Source organism: Bombus pascuorum, chromosome 4 (assembly GCF_905332965.1).
Source record: "Bombus pascuorum chromosome 4, iyBomPasc1.1, whole genome shotgun sequence".
In the NCBI taxonomy this organism is placed as follows: domain Eukaryota; kingdom Metazoa; phylum Arthropoda; class Insecta; order Hymenoptera; family Apidae; genus Bombus; species Bombus pascuorum.
Genome location: NC_083491.1, coordinates 8,126,466 through 8,148,056, shown reverse-complemented (window position 1 = coordinate 8,148,056; position 21,591 = coordinate 8,126,466). Strand labels below are relative to the sequence as shown.

General features: G+C 34.0%; 1 protein-coding gene across 12 annotated transcripts in view; it reads right to left on the bottom strand.

Moving 5' to 3' along the window:
• LOC132906581 (tropomodulin) overlaps positions 1–21,591 on the bottom strand; it is a 121,539-nt gene that overhangs the window by 34,820 nt on the left and 65,128 nt on the right. For 3 of the 12 annotated variants that reach the window (XR_009658003.1, XM_060958897.1, XM_060958903.1), the window contains exons 2-9: positions 4,594–4,746; positions 4,343–4,510; positions 4,132–4,258; positions 3,824–4,044; positions 3,573–3,727; positions 3,394–3,490; positions 3,138–3,285; positions 1,613–1,721 (exon numbers count right to left, since the gene is read on the bottom strand). Coding sequence is in view for 9 of the 12 variants with exons in the window: in XM_060958897.1 (XP_060814880.1) it covers positions 1,633–1,721; positions 3,138–3,285; positions 3,394–3,490; positions 3,573–3,727; positions 3,824–4,044; positions 4,132–4,258; positions 4,343–4,510; positions 4,594–4,746 (1,158 nt within the window). In the remaining 3 variants the exon portion in view is untranslated. Of the gene's footprint in view, positions 1–143; positions 224–1,612; positions 1,722–3,137; positions 3,286–3,393; positions 3,491–3,572; positions 3,728–3,823; positions 4,045–4,131; positions 4,259–4,342; positions 4,511–4,593; positions 4,747–5,402; positions 5,747–20,838; positions 21,025–21,591 lie in introns of those variants that run through there. The other 9 variants (XR_009658004.1, XR_009658005.1, XM_060958898.1 and 6 more) reach the window with 5 other exon arrangements.

Below are 21,591 nucleotides of genomic sequence, written 5' to 3'. Positions count from 1 at the left end.
ATTCCTCTCAAGCGCACAAAACCTTGCATCTATCGAAAAGCAACGTTAGTTAAGCTGCAAAGTAACAAGAGCAGTTAAGGCTTGCCGCAAGAAAAACGCGCAGCATCAATCTGTTGATCGACCACCACTAAAGGGGTAGCTACCTTTCATTGAATCAAGGCAGGTTTCCTGTGGTTCATGTTAAAGAATCGGAACTGTAGCCGCAGCGTTAGGTCTTTCCGTACTGTTGGGAAAGAATAGAGGTGTCGTAAGTATACATCGCAGCTCTGACTCGTAGAGTCTCATATCGGTGGGTGGTAAAATCGTTATACAAACTAATCCATTCTATATGGCGACTAAAAAATATAAGAGAAATCGAAGCGATCCAAATCGATCTTTTTCTTCATCATTAATCCTGCTTATTACATGCATTCGTTTTCGAAATTGTAATATTAAAAAATTTCTTAAGTTTAATGGAAATATACATATACGTGATTTCTCGTTTTAATTTTGTATGAAAGTTTTTCTTGAAATGTTGCAAATTTTTGTATTTGTTGAAACGAGATTGGAATGTACACATTTAAAGACTGTAGCAAGTGTAACACAGATAGATAACTTTATTACGATTAATTGATCGTTTCGAGATCCCTAATCAGTTAAAATAGGCGTGGCTCGCCATCGTAATCCTTTGGGCTCATCGTGATCACTGTAATTGTCGTACAACCTAAACGTTATGTGACGCGCATCTACGCGACAATGAGACCATAAATTGCGAAATAGGGTGCGGACCATTGGCATACGTTGATTCGAGGACTCCGCCTGGAAAGACAATCTGTGATGTGTGTACTTATCATATCAATTGATCATCGCATTGAAAGATTCGTTCGTGTTCGAATAGATTGTCGTATTTCTCTTCGCGTACTTTCTTATACTGTAGTTTATCGTTATTGCTTTAGCAGATGTGTGCGACAGATTGAAATGAGAGAAGAGATAATGCGAGCAACTTAAAATAAAATCGTGCGATGGATGCATGAATGTTAATAATAGTGTACGTATAAGAGATTGTTGTCATTGTTAATCATTGTTGTCACTGTTACCGTCAATTAGTGCTATTAGTGCTGCAGATAATATAAAATTCTTTGTTATGTTTATATTGTTTGATAACTATCACTGCTGTAAATATTTTTGATAATTGGTAATTATTATACTAATATACAGCCATAATAATTGTGCCATAATATCATTATAATATCAGATATTAATTGAATAGAATTCTCAATCCTAATAATGCTCATGATTATCCGCTAGTTATTTATTTTATTATTAAAAGTACTGGCCATTTTCTTTTTTACTAATATAAAGGATATACAAATACGAACATATTTACTGATTCAAACAATTTTAAGAACGGTCACTGTTAGACCAAGGTCTATTCACGAATTAATCAAACCGGTATAAAATGCAGTTAACAAATGAACAATCGCAAGCAAATAATTTAATTTACGAATCAAGGATACGGTTTTATCTGGACATTCACTTACATTCGACATCATGAAAATTGTAAATTGTAAAAAATCAGGCATTAAAGACAAGTTTTCGATACGGGACTTCCTTGCCCACAAATATTACTCACTGCGCTATAAAAAGTCAACGCTACGTTTCGTTTCTTACACCACCTACTGGGATAGCGAAACTTTTAGGAAGTTCACCGGCCTCTAGCTTAGCGCGTTGCACACGACAGACTAACAAAATAAATAATTCGTTAAAATCTTTCGAATACTATTATAGCTATTTCATAAGGATGGAACAAGTTTCAGACAAAATATAAATCGATGCAGGCGTTTCACGTATTTACGTGAAACATTTTCCAAATTATAATTGTGAGATGAACGTGAGAATGATAAAACAAAACAGATAAAAAGCTTGCACTGGGAACATGAAAACATGTGAAAGATATGCATGCTGCAAGGTGAATATAAGGCAAGATTTGGACCTAAAAGAATTTATTGTTGAGAAGTTGTCATTGTCTTGAAAATTCATCGTTTTGTATTCGAAAATAGTGTTTTCATGTGTTTTCTAAACTAATACTATTAACAAACATTTTCTTTAGTAAATTAAATAAAGCGAAACTGCACAAAAGCATGAATCAAAGATTACATCTGCTTTGCTGCTTATCAATGTTAAATAAGCTATATATAAGCAGTAATGGGAAATAATCGCGACTTAAACAGACTCATACCAAATTAAATGCCTATGCACTTTAATCTTTGGTCCTGTACTTGGCTGAAAATTGGAAACAGATTATGTTTTACACTTGTCGATGAAGTTTCTAGGTACAACATCTTCCTAGTACGAGAAATGAAATGGAACTTTCAAAGTGGCTAGATGAAAGGGGTTATTAGAGTGCACAGATTGTTAGAGGTATGAAGAAATGTTGATTGCAAATGGGTACACTCATAATTACCTCTATATCACTAGCTAGAAAAATAATAAATGAATTTAGCAGGATGAATGGATGAATGATGATGTGCTAATAAAGCGCTATGAAAGACTACGAAGCAGATTCGGAAGAGTTAGAAGCATTTCGTCATATAATCTCCATGGTCCCCCATACAATTGCTCCCATCTAAACGAAAAATTAACAGTATGAATATCGCTGCAGCATGAACGACAGGAAAAAATCGTGTCTATATAGAATATAAGAATAATTGTTTGAATAATATAAAAAGTACGATTCCAATGTGGCACATATCCCTCGATAAATAAATCATCTGGAAAAACTTTTTTCATTATAAATGAATATTTGAGACATATGAACTGATATTTTAATTATAATATACCTGAAAAAAAAGATTAATTGTTCGATCTAATGAATCATTGATATCTCTGATACAACTACAAAGTTATATCAAGAATAAGACGTTAACACTTATGGTTTATTTGATGAATATCACTTAAGACTTAAATGATAAATGATCATTTTATATTAAAGAACAGATTCTGTATACAAACATATATAGAAAAAGAATAAAGTTATTTCTTATTTAAGCTCAATATAAAATTTTTCACAGGACCTTCATAAAAAATTATTTTGATATGTCCAAAATTAAAACTTCTATGAAGGAAATATTTTTTAGAAATATATTATTTCTACTTACTCCTATCAATGTTGCGTTGTAAATGTGCGGCCACGCGATGTCTAGCATCGTTAAATTCCAAGTGAAGACCAAGTCGGAGCAATGTCGGATTTTGTTCCACCAATTGTGTAATTTCCATCTCAATTTTATTTCCCAACACCTGTGACCTCTATATATTAAATACAAAAACAAAATATATTAATCATCACGAAAATTTTATTGTATTTGGTAGATAAATTAATAGATGTAAAGATATAAAATTTTCACTGTATCTTACCTGATTCGAACATCGAAATTCTTCTATTGACTTCGTTTTAAGGAGTGCCCTGATGAGCCTCACTATCACAGCTGGGCTTATAAAGTTTGTTTCCACACTAAAAAGTTATAGATTTAACTTATTATATCTGATAAAGATTATTGATACAATACAAAGTAAATAAAATGCATTATACTAACTTGAGTACTCTGAGCGTAGAATTTTTCTCTAAGGCATCTGCCAACCTTTGTGCAGTCTTATCAGTGAGTCCCACATTTGTTAAACTTAAGGATTCGAGATGTGTATTTATCTCCAGCCCTTCAAATAGTTGGATAAACTTTTCATCAGATATATTCTGGAAAATAATAATGTTACATATAATAACGTTATGTGATTATAAATACCGAACGTTCTGTGCGTGTACAATCAGTAATAGGTTTCATATACCTACTTTGATGTTATTCCAATTTAAATCAATTAGCGAAGTATCGTCTTCTCGCACTTGTTTAATAGTGGCATCAACGTCTGTATCATTAGGTGGTTCCATTGGATAAGGTTTTGGTTGACTAGCTTTTGTTACACCATCCCAACCCAAACCAACAGGTTGGCCAGAATTTAATAGGGAAGCATGATACTGATCTTGATTCATCATGGAATGAAATCCAAGAATAGCTACATGCAAAAAATTAATATTAGATGTCAAAATAAATCTGCCATTACTGAAAATTATATTATTCTATTGTAGAAAATTATATTCACCAGCAAGATCAATAATTTCTTCTTGAGTAGCATTAGACAATGCTTGCTCATATTCTTCTCCAAGATCAATAGCAATTTGCTCATCTGCTTCTTTTTCTTTTGCAGTTTCTTGAGGAGGAGGAACCCACTAAAAGTATACAACGAAAACATGTATATCAATATTTTTTGTTTCATATGTATTAAAAACAAAATATTTGATTTAAAACAATACCTTTTTCCCTCTTATTACACCAGGTACATAAGGTTTTAATTCCGGTCTATCTGGTGTCTCTAAAGCTTGTTTGTTGATGTGTTCAATAAGTTTCTTGCGATTTAGCGGTCCTGTAGGACTCTTGTCACATTCATAGCTACAACGTTGTGATGGTGGCATAAAGCTATCCTACAAGAATAAAGAGTATATGAAATATATTTATATCAGCTATTATAAATTAAACATGGCAAAAACAATTCTAATTCTCTTACATCAGGATCCACTTCCTTTGCTAATATATTAATTTCTTCTGGGGTGAGTTGTGCCAACAAATCATCCACATCCACATCATCGTATTCACTCAAATCCTTGCCATAAAGCTTTGCTGCAGTTGTCATAGTGGTAGTTTTGGTCGATGAAGAAGTCTGGAAAGTTTCCCATGGTTCTTGGTCAACTACAGAGTGCCTCCGTGACATTTTATTAGCAGAGTTATTAATATAATTATCTAATGCTATATAAAACTGCTATGATACTATTAAACTATGTTAATATTCTAACACATCCGCATTATAAAGGAGCACAGAGTATGAATTCTTAGATACTGATTACTAAATATGTGGAAAAATTGATGAAAATTTTTCTGATAATTTTCGTAATATTTTATTAACAAATAGTTTCACTCTCCTTAAATTTGCATAAATAGACACGCGTGAAGTTCAATGAATGATTGAAACAACCAAATGACAAAAACAATGGCCTTCGACGGACGACCAGAAAATCGAAGCCGAAACGACGAATTATATTTTTCCGTATACAATATTAGCGACGAGGTATTTCGTCACGGAACACGTTTATCACTACGCCTAAGAGTACACGCAGGCAATGTTCCTGATCGAACGATCAGCAAATCGACAAGTTGCATTTAAATTCGGCAACTGTCCAATCCGGCTGATGCCCTTTGCCCCAGATAATTCGGGATCGATTTTCATTGACAACTCATCTGCCAAATCGACAACCCACGCTAAACGGCGATTCGTGACCGTCTCTCAAATATTAACATCTAAACAAGAATGAAACTTACTACTGACAAATCGTTCACAACAATGAACCACAATGATACGGTCCTTCAATGCGAAATTAGGTGAACCGCTCGCAATCAAATACCTCACCCACTTCTCACGACAAACGCACACTTCACTGACCAGTTCACCGATTGCGGCTGATTGCGGCAGCGCCCTTTGACGCTTATACCATATTTGAACAAAGAACAAGTGAAATGAATTATCGCTCCGTAGTATGTTTCGTAATTATTCGAAGAAATCTCAAAATATTTACTCAATATGGAATAGCTTTTCAAAACGCAAGAAATATTTATTTAATTTTCCTAATTGTCTATAATAACGAGAAAGTTTTCATTCAATTATCGCCTTAAGCCGTTTGACATCAACCGTACAGAGTGTTAGTTTGAATGAAGTATACAAGATGCTAACCCATGGAGAAAGTTTCTGCGCGTCTAGCGTCGCGCAGGTATTGACGTTGATGTAGCACCCGTGGCGGTTGTTTCAAAACACCTCCATATACGTATAAAATTCGTTGAGGTTGAACAACCATTTACCATTTTCGCTCTTGCATTGAATCATTCAATACCCTTAAAAGTAGCTGACGATTCAAGATCTTTTAGCATAAAAGGGTTTGTCTTTCACATAAAATAGCTGAATTATACAATATTAAAGTACTATATACAATACTACACGACAATCCACGTTGAAGAAATTATTCATTCTAACGACTAACATCATTCTACATTTACATGATGCCATAATTTGTGACCTTATGATCCATTAAATTAGCCATCCAACGAAAATCATCTAACTAATAAGGTGATAAATAATTGACGACAGCGTTATAATTATGACACATGATACACATATAGCTGCAATTTTCGTGCGGAGTATGTACAATATGTAATCGAAAAGAATTTGATGAAACACGTGGACCCTCCACCGGTCCGTGTCAAGATGATTAACGCGATAAATCAATTCTACTCAAGGTCGCGCAAAGACCGGTAATCGGTGTGTATGCTAAGAGTGGGGAAATTGTGCATGCTAGGTGGGAGCGTGTTGCGTAGGCCCGTGGTTCGCGGTCGGAAAAGACAGAGCGGCCATCTCTGTCGTTCTTCGGCCGTGCAGTTTTGATTAGAGAGCGTCTATCGTGCGTTGTAGCGCTCGTAGCGGCGACAGCCTCAAAAATAGCTGAGGCCTCCTCGCAGGCTGGCAATCTCCCAACGGTCTATACTTGGACATCCCCGCGCCATGATTATTTATAGTGAGCGCGAGCGCGGCCACTGGCCTTCCCGCGAACTAACTAGCCGCCTCCAAAGACGATCCGCCGCCCGTGACCTAGGCCCGCATTAATAACGATTACACCCCTGCGCTCAGGAATACAGCAACTTAATATCTGCTGCTACCACGAATACGTTTTTGTCGTTTGATCGTACAATTACTATTATTATTTTTATTATCGTTATTGTTATTAATAGGCGAGTCAAATAGTCCATTTTTCGCATCAAATTAGCGTCGTATTACGTCAAATTGTACAAAAGAAAGGAAGAGAAAAAAGAATGCAAGAAGAAAACTGATTAATGTAATATAATACAAAATGATGCGAAAGCACAGGAGCGTATAACCGAATATAATTTATAAAAAAAAGTACAAGACGGACATTAATTTCTAGTTATGATAAACTGTAAGTGAGATTGATATGACTGAGACGAAGTGGGCTATTATGTGACCATTAATTAAATTATATATAAACCCATACTAATGTATATACGAAAATCATTTTATTTTAACGTCATTTAATGACTAAGGACGAGTATTTTAATACGCAGATCACATTCAACAACATGATAAGCTATGTCTTTTTCTTTTGTTGAATTTTTAAAAGGTTTTAAACCTAGTGTACTTTAAACTTAATGCGAATAGGAACATGTTCAAGCAATAAGAATTGATGTGTATTGTACGAAGTATAAAATTAAAATACATGTTTTTTCAAACGAATAAAATACGATGTTTATTTCTACAGGATTCTATTAGATAAAAATTGCAGATTTCTAATATTCATATTTATCAATGTCTTCGCTTCATCGCCAACTCCCTATTTTCTCATACGCAATCCTAGAGTTACGTAATTTCCGAAGAGGATGCAACCGAATATTAAATTATTAGCACACTCTTTCCATGACTATGATGTAACAAAATGTATTCCATTGAACCTGCATACTTTCCTCTTTCAATGCAAATATTATTCGTCATTGTACTGATGAATAACCGGAAGACAATACCGCGAGGAAGATCAATTATAGTGCCGTGCATATCGACGATCAGATCTAGAATGAAACTTTCAGTGTTCCAAATAACGCGCGCGTGTGCTCTCACTGGCCGCGAGAAATCTGCCCGTTAATTAATTTGTACGGCTTCTTGGCAGGTTTATTTCTGTATAGCAGAATGAAAACCGCTCCTGCTTACTTTCACGGTCGCAAAAAAAGGCGAATCGTTTTCTATCTGGGCGGATCACACGCCGACAATAATTTTACGCCACATAACAGACTCGCGTTGGAAAAAAGCTTCGTGTGAAAGCTCCTCGAAGAAAAAAAGTGAAAGGAAAAGGAAGCAAAGAGAAGAAAAGAAAACGCAACATCGACCATTTGGTTCTCGCGAATACAGCATGCGTGAAAAATTGATCAGAATCGCGCGAAATTTGGATGCCACGGATGTCACTGTTTCTAATAATAACGGAAACAAAGCGAGCTGCTTGACGCTCGTCCAGAAAACTACACAAGCTCACCAAAAGTATTCGAACACTTTATGAATACACCTTTTATGAATATTACGCTATGTGTGTTACGCAAAACATTTTTCGAAATTTCATCAGTACTATTTTATGGAATTCGACTATTATAATTGTATTGAAATCAGTTTCTGATTTCTGCAATTTTTGTTTGAATCAATAACGTAAATAGAGTATGCTGAAACGTAGTTTGAACCTTCCTCATTACATATCGTAAATTAAACTCAAAAAAATATATGCGAAATAAATTATAATTTGATGCATCTCCTATGGTGGAGCATTTTGATATCTATATAATCTTATTGTTATTCTTAATAACCATTTTTATTGCCCGAAATATACTCTTGTTGTTGTTTAAATTAATAAATAAGTTAATAAACTGATAATTGATAATATAATAAATAAAATAAGTATAGATATCTTTACTTAAAAACAACATGAGGAGATAATTACTTTCTAAATCCAAGTAGCAATTAATACATACATAATTGGGAATGTCTTTACCACATTCCACATATAGTATGCATTGAATCCATTATGGTTCCAAAATGGTTCAGAACAAGTTAAACATAAGGCGTCTTCAATTTCCAATTCTGATTCATTTTTATCAGCTGTAGGTTTATTATTAAGTCTTTTTAACTGATTTTTTAATTTATACTTTTGTTACCGCTACTTGTGGCTTTAATTTCTTCATCATCGTTATTTCTCATTGAAGAATTACACAATTTCTTGCGTGCTCCTTCTTGTTTTATTAATTTTCTATTATCCTTTCCCGTTACTTCATTTTCCAGCCGTTTTTTCCCTGGCGAGTCAGCAAGGATCATTGAGGTCATTCTCTTCTTGCCTCTTGAATTTCTTTTTCTTTTACCAGCCTTAGGATATTTAGAATTTTTCCTGGATTATTGCATATCCAATTATCCATTGCAGCAAAATAATGTTCTTTAAAAGTAGACTGATTTATCTAGTGGCTGCAGCTACTGAATTACGTTATTATCATTACAAAAATGAAGAACAATTAAATATAGCTGAGATTCATGATTATCCAGAATGAGTAAACAACGCTTTGTTATTGACTATTTTACGTGGTTATGAAAATTGATGCACTGTATCAGCCTTCTTCAAAGAAGACGTATCAGTGTATCCTCCTGGTAGTCATTATATAAAAACATCTCCATAAAGAAATATAGATCATATAAACGAAAGAACCCAACGTAATTACGTTATTTTCAAACGACTTAATGTTAAATTATGTAATATAAAGTTCTGTATAGTAGCTCCAGACAGACTGAGAAGGCAACGCGAATATTTACTTTATTTCTCTAGAAACGGAAGCTATTGAATAGCGACTACCAACGCCTACGTATACAAATGTACACTGCAGCGTAAAGAGTACTTGGCCAATAAACTTGAGATACACAGCCATAATATGTACATATAGCATGCAGATAATTTCACTACATCAACTTGCGCCGGTTTCCCTTACTTAAACGGTCAACTATCCATTATATTAATATATTTCAATATCTCTTCTATGGGTCAATATGTAATACTCATTATACGTTTAAGATGGCTATTCATGTTGTATAGTAATTTTTTACCAAATATACAGCAAATATCTTACAATTTTTATATACGTGTGTTCAGATTTGTTTCAAATTTTACAAATATAACCATGACAATCGTGCCTCTCTACAGTGCTAATAAAAATTCAAATGTTCTGTATATGACACACAAAATGGAAATAAAAGTTTTGTATCGTAAGTGTTCAAATACTTGCATCAGCCGGTATATCGCGACATTTCTTGCGAACGTTTTATTCAACGCGACAGAAATTCCTTGTGTCTAATTCGTTTGGGAAACTTGCGTCGTTTGGATCCGGACCGTCAGCGATGAAAGTAAACGCGAACTAGTTCGCAAGAAATATATACGTTTACGAGTTATTCGGTCGCCCCCATAAATCTACCTGAAATTCTTAAAACTGTAAAGTTTTAACGATTCAATAACGCAGGTTATGGTAATGGTAAAATGACATCGACAAGCATCTGGGAAGAATCTTAGATATGAAGTTCGTATTCTGAAGAATAGGGTCTTTTCTTAAATACATTATATTGATATTAATGGTATAATTAGTAGAAGTATACAAAGAGTTTCAAGATTTTCTTGAAAGTTAGTCAATACGTTCTGCGAGAAGAAATAAGAGAAACATTTTATGAGAACATAAATTGCTTAAAACTTTAGTAAAAGACTATAATGAATGAAGGGGCTGATAGCGGCCTTAATATGAGGCAAGACAGGAAGTTTGTGAAGTTATAAATTTAACTGTTCATTCATGTTAACCTTAAATTAGCAGCAGAAGGATATATTTTTATCTGGAGTATTGATAGCGAGTGATTATGTCGATCATTCAGCTATTTTTACCTTGTTTAATTCTAAATACAAGCAAGTTTACTTTATATATTCATCATGCTTTTCTCGTAAAGTTTTAAAGAGTCCATCTTTATATAAACTTTGTTTCTATTTTTAGCATTCCTCAAATATAGGCTATACGATCCTAATTTCTAAAAATTATTAAAATAGATTCGGAACATCTACATATTCATCCAAACTTTCACTGTTCCTATACCAGAAATGTCTATATTGAATTTATCAACATTGAATTAAAGCAATTTTAAATATCTGTCAAACTAACTATAATCTTACAAATTCATTTAATCAAAATAACAAAAAATCAAATTCCTGGAATCCAAGAGCAAGATTCTCTTTCACGTTTATTACAAACATATATCAAATTGACGCAAACTATCTTAGTTTGTTAACAACTATCTTATCTAAACTAGTATTGCTCAAGTCTACAACGAAATATATAAAATTCATATCAGCATTTCTCCGAAACATAGCCCTTTCACCAACACTTTCGCCCAAAGCTCATTAGCCGTGAGTGGACTGGAAACCGCGCCAACAACTTTACGTCACAACAAAAGACTTCGTTTCAGCCTAACTGGCTGTCGTCAGTTTCGAAACTTCCGCTCGCTCTCTACAGGTTACATTTCCCACAAAGTTTCGCGGTGTCTCGAAATTAGGTCGATTTAGGTATCAGTAATGGCCATAGAAGAAGGTCACAATCGGGACGATATACGTATCTTGTGCGTTGATAGCCTACGCTAATAGGTCGTGCACGCAATTAGCAGTCTATGTTTCCTCAAAAGAGCGCCTAACGAGTCTACAAAACTAATTTCTCAGCGAAACGAAGCAGGATTCACGACGTAGTCCATAGAGGAATTTGAAAAGAAGCAGCGACTGGTTTCCGAGAAACGCGTTTAATACACTTTAGACCAGTTACCATCAATTAACGTGACACGAAACGTAAATGATCTACTGTGTTAATTGACGCGGTTTTCAGGAAAATTGTGCTGCTGTATGGAGAATATATACTTTTATAAAGATGGGATGAAAGGATTTAATTTTATTCCTTACGATGAATTCACTTTTTATTTTCTGTTTAAGTTTGAAAGAAATTCGTAACGTATCGTATGTGATTTTTAATTTTACTTGCACCAGATCATTGCGTAGTATCGTAATAAACAGTGTTGTATTTTATCATTTTTAGCTTTAATCTCATCTTTATTCTATAAGAAATGTTGTCTGTTAAATCTATTAATTATTTGTGGAGATTAGAGTTAAGTATCTTAATTTTCTTCAGGCAGCTTTCTGAGCGAGAAATCAATGCTTTTATACAGCCGTGGAGGTTGAATTTTATTAAAGGATTATCGCGGAGAATACAAGTACAAGATCATAGAAAAGACCAGTTATTAAGTCTGCAGAATGCTCCATTAGTTTCCTTCTTTGTAGAGGACAATCTCGTGAGAGGATCTTAAATGGTATAACTATTCTTCCAGCTTATTATGTACACTTTGAATTATGAAATGTTGGCTATGAAATAAGCGTAATTCTTTGCGAAACTAAATATTTCGTTAATAGACCTTTAATAATGTAGAGATTTATGAACGAAATGTACTTATGGTGCTTTAAATCTTTAAAAATATCAAATCAATTCCAATTAATAATACTCTTGATAACATTGAAATTATTATTACAAATAATAGCTAATAAAGTAAAAGAATTTAGTCTCTAAAAGGAAACATAAATGAATGAAATACAACAACGAAAAGCCAATTTCAATTTTTATGAAACTCACATTCGATAAAATCCTATAAAACTTAAATATTACTCTCTCGTAAAAAATATTCTGAAATCTGATCTTATTCAAATTTTGTACCATAGAAAGTACACGTTGAAAATATTATAGAAACTAAATATTAAAAATCGATTTTATGTAACTTACCTATGTTATCAGTGAAATATGAAAAATATATAGACAGGCGACTATAAGGATTAACAGTTTGTTTCATGAATGCAACTTCCAGCGTATTCTGAAGACTGAACACGAAGCAAATGCTAACGTAACATTCAATTAACAAAACTTATCGACAAGTTCCGATAAACCGAGCAACAGGAGTGGAAGCGAAGACTTTTATGGTCAGTCGAGGAATTGCGAAACTTAAACTCTCGAGGACTTCGAAGTTAATCGATAAGGTACAGTAATCTCTCCGCCGTCAACGGTTTGGGATATTTAGACTTCTAGATAATATTGCACAATGATCTCGTGTATTACTCGCGTGCGTTATTGAGGATCAATGATATCCATAGTGGCGACTACAAGGCATGATTATTCGCCACCCACGCGCAATCAAGTATTCTGCAAGTCAATCGATTACATTGAAATAGAATAACTGTTTATCTAATGAAAAAAAAAGTATATTTCCTTGTACTATGAATTTAATTTAATGGCAAAAGTATGTAGTTTAGTTATGGGAATATACGTTGATGTTATCAACGATCGTTTATTATGAGAAACTAGTAGAAAAAGATTATGTCGTATCCAAAATGTGTATGATGATTTTTACCATTTGATATATCGTGTGCTGTTATCGTAGTATATTTCACAAGTATATTCTATGTATAGTAATTTTTTGTACTTGGAAACTAATTTAACAACAAATTACTAAATCTTCTACGTATAAGACAGAAAGTCCATTATCTTGTGTCTTTATATAATTGTAATTAAGCTGATCTAACAGTGATATTAATATTCAAGCAACAATAATCTCTTATTCTCTGGAATAGAGAATTGTCTATGAGTTTCACAACGTACGTACGTTCGTCATAGTTTCTCCGAGTATTGCGTAGCACGCGACCGGATTGATTCGAATTTCCATGCGTAGAAATCGGAAACTCGAATCCTTTCGTGTCTTTCTCCTACAACGGAGCAACTGCCAGCTGTTCGCGCTAGACATTCGCAATTAGAATCGATATGGACACAGGTAACACATTCGCAACAGCGGGAAAAGTTGACCGAAGGAAACGAGATGTGACCAAATATAGAGACAAGTTCGTCGAGTCTTCCTGTTGCTTGTGTAACATCGAGTTTTGAAATGTGTTTACTGTGTTTTATAACAGAACGTCACTCTTAGTTTCTTTGGTACTTTATTTTATGACACGAAGGAAATTATATTTTTCAACGAGTTGAATCGGATATTTTAAAGCACTTTGAAGTTTTTATTATTGTTTCGAACAGGCTGCAATATTCTGAAATTTTAGTCGCCTTTACTTTAACAGAGGTCATTTTTTAAATCTTAAATATCATCTTTAAACCTGAATCTACTAATTTGTTGAAGTTGATAAAATGGAAAGAAGCTTCAGGAAACGACATTAACCGTATCCTGTGAATATTGAAATTTATCTTAAAATTAAATCTGCATTACATCTTACAATTTATTTTGAGTTGAACCTGTATAAGTGATTATGTTCCTCGATATTTAACGATAGTTTCTTAACATTTAACGATATATTCTAATTTTTGTAAATGCTATTGATAACTCGGAGAATAATTTTCCACGAAAGAATATAACGATGACGAGATTTCTCTTCGTACATCTTTATTTCCATGACAAATATGTATTTGTCAAAATACGTACATATGTACATCTAATCGAATAGATATCTTGCACCAGACAAGTATCGAATTCTGCTTATCGACGTTTACTGCCTATTTGCTGAAAGTAAATAGAATCTAATCTGTGATTTACTTTCTCATGTTGCAAAACGATGTTCTTTCAATCTCATCGTAATAGAAGCACTTACACGGTACATGTCTAATGGAACAAGTCGAGTATGTACATCTGTAAGGAATGAATTTGCACTTTTTACAAGATCCGAATCTGAGATGAACGACCATAAACTTATACCTGATATATATACGTTCTACCTGATCTGGTATTAACATAGTTAATTGACTAGAAAATATTACATCGATACTGTGAAATTGAAATAAAATTCTTTCTGTAATTCCAAAATGAAAATCATGGTACCTAATAAGTTAATCTATTCGCAAATATAGTACCAATTGTAGATATGGCAGCATTTCTAGAACACTTTTTACATTTTTTGAAGTGGAAAATTTTATATCATTAAGTAAACATCATAAATGTCCGTGAATTTGTTTAGCCATTCATATTCTCTTCTTTTTTTATCTTTTACCAGTGAAAACAAAATCAAACAACAATTTTCGCTCTGACTGCGTCGGAATTGTACAAAGAGTTAAATACTAAATTTCATTCTTAAAAGAATCAAAGCTTTCTCTAAATAAAGCATAATACCGCTAAGTGATAAATAATTTGAAAAATTTCCCCAATAAATATCTTATTTGCAAAACAATCCCAAACTCGGTCCTCCGAAGCAAAACGAGAGAAGAAAAAATAAAAGAGGAAAATAGTTTCATTGAGAAAGAAAAAGCACGAATTCTAAGGGCACCAATTTCGAAGCGTCATCAGCCATTCAGAAACGCGAGGATTATGCAACGCGGTGTTCGCACCCATCGACATCGCGCTACCTGTTGTTCCGAGATAGATAGCGGCCTGTGCTAAACTGTTGGCCGCTTGGAAATAGCTCATCCTGCAACAGGAACCGTTGTTGCAGCCGTCACGGGTGCGTGGATTTTAATGACCGTTACGTTGCAAACGAAGCTCGAAAATCGTTCCACGCGTTCGAATTTTCATCGAGCATAGGGAATTAATGATACAGGATGCAACGTGACTTTATAATACCGTCGTGTTCTCTCTCTCTCTTTTTTTCAAGCCATAGGCGTTTCCTAATTAATTTAACATTGAAAGACTAATTGGCTCGTTAGTACAGCCATGCCCTGACCATCTTCTATGCACCCAATTAATTATAACTTGACGTTCTATCGAAAAGAACGTCTCTTTCCAACTGACGATGAGGGTGAGACGTGAAAGTACTGTTGCCGAATCTAACCAGTTTTTCTCTGTGCTTGTTTCCTTCTCTTTTTTTTTTTTTTTTTTTTTTTTTTTTAATGCTCCGGTCATTTTCTATGCTTTTAATAATCTAATTGCAACTTGACGTTCCATCGAAGAGAAATGTTCACTTTCTTCTTCAACAGTGACGAGATCTGAATAAATCATGATCTGCTTTATTTTTTCTATATCTTTTCTACTTTCCTTCTTCCTGATTTAAGTGGTAGCAAATGAGTTGTAGAAATTTACTCGCGAGTAATATCCATATACAGATTTATACAGCTATACTGAAAAATAGGAAGACCCGCAAAGCTAATTCGTTGTGAGATAAACTAGTTCGTTCTGTTACGAGTTGTACGATTTTTCTGGTTGTTACTTTTTGCAGGAAAATACAGATTTGCGAGAAAATTCTACATCGAAAGGTTTTGAAGTTTCAAATATTCGTAAAAGTTTGTTTAAACGTCGGGCATAATACAAGGGAAAGTTTCTATGTCTTCGCCTGAAATATTTTCACTACGTGAGATATTTTCTACGGTTTCTCTGGCTGTTACTTTTAAGGGGAGAATACGTATATGGTAGAAGACTTTTATATTGAAAATGTTAGAAGTTTGCAATATTCTTACAAGCTGATTTAAAAGTCAGACGTAACTATAAACCACTATTAAATTTACGACTGCCTACGATTTCAGTGATCAATCTCGATTTTCTCGATGTACACGTGACTCGCTTCAATCGAACAGCCAATAAACATTCAAAGATAAATCACCGAGAAAGATTCGTTCGACACAATGATGACAACCATCTTCAGTTTTCTCTAAAGGTATTGCACAATGTACATTAAGCGTGTAGTTTCACGTTTGTCCGAGTCCCACGATATTACAATTGATATACTGTCTAGAAAACACGATCGATGCAAATTGTGAGCGTCGATTTCCTGCTAAACAGATCCTTATTGGCAATGGGCCAAAAGAGCTCCGACCGAGCATATTTGGCCCGTATGTACGCAAAAGGTCCCGTAATCGTGAAAGTGTATTGATTCCAGATTCGTGATCTGGGTCATCGTGTCGACTTTTCAATCTACGGACGATCAGGCCAAAAAACGAACGTTCTCTTTCAAATGGGTAGGACCTCGAGCGTTCTTTGAATTCGAGAAAATAGTTCGGTTGAATAAATCAACGTTTAAATCGACGTTGAAAGTCACGCTGGTAAATAGTATACGATGCATCGAAAAATAGAGGAAAGCGATGATGTTACAGATATTATTTTTTGAAATTAAACAAATTAAAAGTTTTAATATATTATTATTTTTATTATTTTTCTACCGATGAATAAATTTATGAGAATCATCTGTATCTTTGGAATTGGATGTTAAGTATAATCTTAATAATCGTTAATCAGTTTGGCTACTGAAAATAAATTTATCAATAAATGTTCCTATTGATAATTAATATCAGCTTATGATAGTTATTAGATAAAGAAGTTGAATATTGTGCTGAGTTGTAATAAATTTTTATGTGTAACCGATATGGAGATAATTGTGAAAGTTGTTCAAGTTCATTGATCAATCGAGATATCAACATTGACTTATTTTAGAAATTACGATCGCAAGAAAGCAAATGATAAATGTTATACTGACTCGTTTCTCAATGATAGATTTGTTTTTGCTGCTAATTCTCATTAAGCAGTATATGCTCGTACGTTTTCTTTGGTCACGTCTATTAACGTATTTCATGGACGGAAGTGTGTCGAGTTAAATACTTAAATTGAAAGTTCAGCCGATTAGAGCAGCAAGAAAAATAGTTGGAGATTATCTTCAGCTTTTAGCAAAGTAACTTCAAGAAAATAATTGTCAACTATTCGTCGTAGTTACAATTTTTTAAACATCATGTTTTTGTGATAGGAGATGTCTATGTATTATTTTCAAATACGTTAATATTAATGAAATTTTTGATAAACTTCGAGATATATTAGTAAAAATAAACATCGAATAGGGATTATGGTTTTTTTACTTTTATCGTTGTTGATCGTTAACCTGCAATAATCTTTGGTAAACATCAACTTTAAACAAGGATTTCAGATAATGATGTTTGACAAATATCACTTCTTGAGAGAAAATAACAATAACTAAGTAATAATAACTCGGAAAATAAGCTCTGAAGTATTATTGCTGTTTACTCGATCTCAGCAACGGACTTACGCATTGATATTATGACACATTACATAAGATATTGACTTTGTCTACCTTGTACAATATATTTATACCCGCATAGACAAAGTTATGCGACGTATTGTGTAAAACTATAAATAGTTACATACTACGTTACAAAGCACACCTAATAGGTAAAGTAAATAAGCACTTACATGCTATTCATTCCTTTTTTTCCTGATCTTTTTCCCGGAGTGACGCTATTTATAAAAAAAGTTAGATAAAAATTTATTATTCAATGTTCGATACAGGTCACTTTTCTCCCTACTCTTGACAACAACTACATGTGCAACCACCGAAAGCGTGAAAAATTCTTCTTCTAAGATACCATTCTATAGCGGATGTTGGTGCATTTACGAGAACATCAAAGTTACAAAAATATATAAAATACCCAAAGCATAGTATTGATATTTAATAAATAAATTAAATCTGTGCATAGGTAAGTTTCATTTTACTCGCGTTCATGAAGCTATAAATTTGCATAAACATCCTTAGTCCGCTCATCACCATCGCTCGTAAGAAGAATTCTTTACCCACGACCAAGTCGAAGTCGGTTGGCGTAGGTCAGCGATGCTCGACGCGATCTTCCGGTACTCGTACGTGACTTACAAATATAGCGTCAGGGTGTGTTCGCTTTTATCGGTGATCATGGATCGCTACGTGGTGCGTATCGAGCCATAGAACGCGGAGAACGCCCGTTTCGGTAATAATAACACGCGCTGACCGACCTAGCCTGTCCACCGTCCAAATTAAATCAACGAAATCACCGGTACTCGGACAGGAAGCCAGTCATTTCATAGATCGAGGCATTTGGACAATTAATCAACGCGAAAATTCCGTAGTGCGACCGCCTGTTATGTCTCATCGATCGCTACAATAACTACCGTGCGAAATCACCGAGTCGATCAAACATTGGTCGGTCGTTAATTAACTGCACTTTTCTTCCACGACTATTCAACACAATGGTGTCGAGCAATTATTGCAACGCGCTCTGCAACATAACGTTATTTTATCTACGCGATCGATTAGTGATAGAAATGAGAACAGAGAATAACAGAACAATGGTTAGGAGATTTGTGGATGAATTTGTTGTGAATCGTTCTCAGAGCGATTTTGTGGAAAAATTTCGTTTGAATCGTTTTCACAAGATTTTTGAAGTTTTTAGAATTATTGAACAATAAAAAGATGGGGATTGATTGAACGAAATATTTTTAATTTCAGATACTTACTTATTTTGGAAATATTTTTGTATTTTCTTTTTCTTTTTTTTTTTTAGAAGATATTTGTTAGCGAGTTATGCGAAAATAATATATGTAACTACTTGTGAAGGGTCTATTGGTAGTATTGTTTTTCATTTGCAGAGTTAGTAGTTTCGAAATAATAGAATGGTAACTGGTTGCCTGCTATGCTGCTAATTTGAATGTTTAGTGATTCGGAAAATATTTTAGTAATTATTCATGAGATGTTTAGCAATGAGAAAGTGGAAAATGAAAGAATAACCATAGTCCTTGCTTCCAGCGTTTCTAAATAACTTGTAAGTTTAATAATTTTTTATGAAAAAAACAATATATATAGAAATTTCGTTCTGATGGAATGCTATGGGATGATTAGACGGTTAAAAAGGAATATACGCTTATGTGTACATATATAACAGAGTAATAAGAGTAATATAGCAGAAAAAAGTAAAAGTAACGCGAATGCTCATTTACTATGCCCCTAATTTGAATGCACTGTTATTTGTAGAATATATTACCAATTTAAAGAAAAAGATTATTAATGGAAATTGAAGAATGAAGGAATTGTGTTTGGTTAATTTTTGATATATTGCTAATTCGAATGAAAATACTCGTTTCTCTTAAAATAAATATTTCAATATAAATGTTATATGTACAATACAGCAAAATAATCGATACCTATATAATGCAATTATAAATATAATGGAATCCGCATTATTTGCAATCTGTTATTTAAATGTTCCTATATATATTCCATTAAAATTCCTAATCTATAACATAACGGTTTGTTTGCTTCAATCAACGTTTTCCTATTATTTATACAAATAATGGATATTCTATTACGAATAACCACGACAAAATTTTCACACAAGCATGTGATGAATTTTCGTGAATTGTCGTCCCGATGTAGATATCTCGCAATAGAACAGGTGAATATTCTGATAATGGAATAACGAATATTCCGAAATTGATCAATGTGATACTGATTAGCGATAAAATAATCAATCCACGATGATACTTCGGAGAGAATAGTATTCGAAACAATTAAATGTCCACGTTTAATATTTCACATATTTTATCCCTGCTTTCATTCAATTTATCGATCTTCCTCCATGCTTGAAGTATTAATTATACTTTGATCGTTCAGATATAATATAAGCAATTTGAAAATAATGTATCAATGGCAGAGAGAAGAAAATCTCTTTCAGAACGTAGAAACGTTTTAACAAAAATTAGCACACAGTCGCGTATTTATTATTGCACTAATATAGCCCTGTTAAATGCGACGTAGCAGTACAAAGTATCAAAGTTAAGATCAGTCCTCCATTCAGTCTGCTAGATGTATTAAACTAACCTTGAACGACTAGACTGGAAAAAACCACCGAATTATTTTACGATTATGATTCCTAAACGAGGACTTCAATTAAACATCGTGGTTCAACGTCAATTAAATTATCTAAAAAGTTCTCCTACAAAATAAAACATTCCTAATTTGACAATTCGTTTATACATATTATATCGTTTCAAATAAGAAGTTCGATGAAAAACCGGCATAAGTGCATCTTGCAAGTGACAAATTTCAGCTCATCTTTTAAGTGAATTTCCAAAAAATTACATTGTAAGATGTATTGGATAACATGAATGCTACAAAAATAAAACAATACACCTTACAATCACCTTACAATAATTTTCTTACAAGATAGACATATCCAAGTTAATAACGACTACGCCACAACCAAAGCTTCAACCCCAAACGAACCTCAAAGTCCTCAAACATTAGAACCTGAAGTTTTCTAACATTTCGTACAATATCTTTTCCATACTCTATCATATCTCCATTAAAATCCAATTACTTACTCACGGAGAGCGCACAGAAGAACGTCGATTTCCAGTCACGAAGTATCGGTGGATATCGAAGAATCGAGCGTCAGGTGAACGAGACTAGATGCACGAAGAAGACACTAAAGGAGTGGCACGCGAACCAAGACGAAGCCTCTGGAGCTGGAGCGCTACTAAACAACTGACTTTTATGCTGGAAGCTCGATGAGAGGACGGCCAGCACCAGTAGTAGTGGTATTGTGCGACACGTTGGCTAGCAAAGTGTACGAACCACCGGCGATTTCGTTCAAAACGACTTTCACTGGCCTGTTGGCGCGTCTCCATACACGGCTAGGTCGGTGTTTTTTCTCTATCGGCGTTTTCACTCGGAAAAACGCAATCGTAATCGTTACCCAGTCCATTGGCAATTAAGAGCATCCGCCATTGAGACCAGCTTAACCCGTTTCACGGCAATTTGCATTAATAGTGCCATGGCAATTGTCACGAACGTGATGTACCTACGCGTGAGCCAGCCAATTTTCGCCAATGCGAAACCATTAAACCGCTGGCGGATGATTTTTAAATGGACGGATGAGAGATTACATTCCTTTGAATTTCTAGTAGGGTTTTTTAGCTGATACGTTCGTTTATGTAAGGTGGAGATGTTTTTTAATATACGTCGTTTACGTGTACACTAACATTAGAGTTTAGTGGAAAAGTATACGGAGGAATAACGTGTGTCGTAATAAAAAGATATTCAATTTATTTAATTTCAACAGAATTTCTTCGATA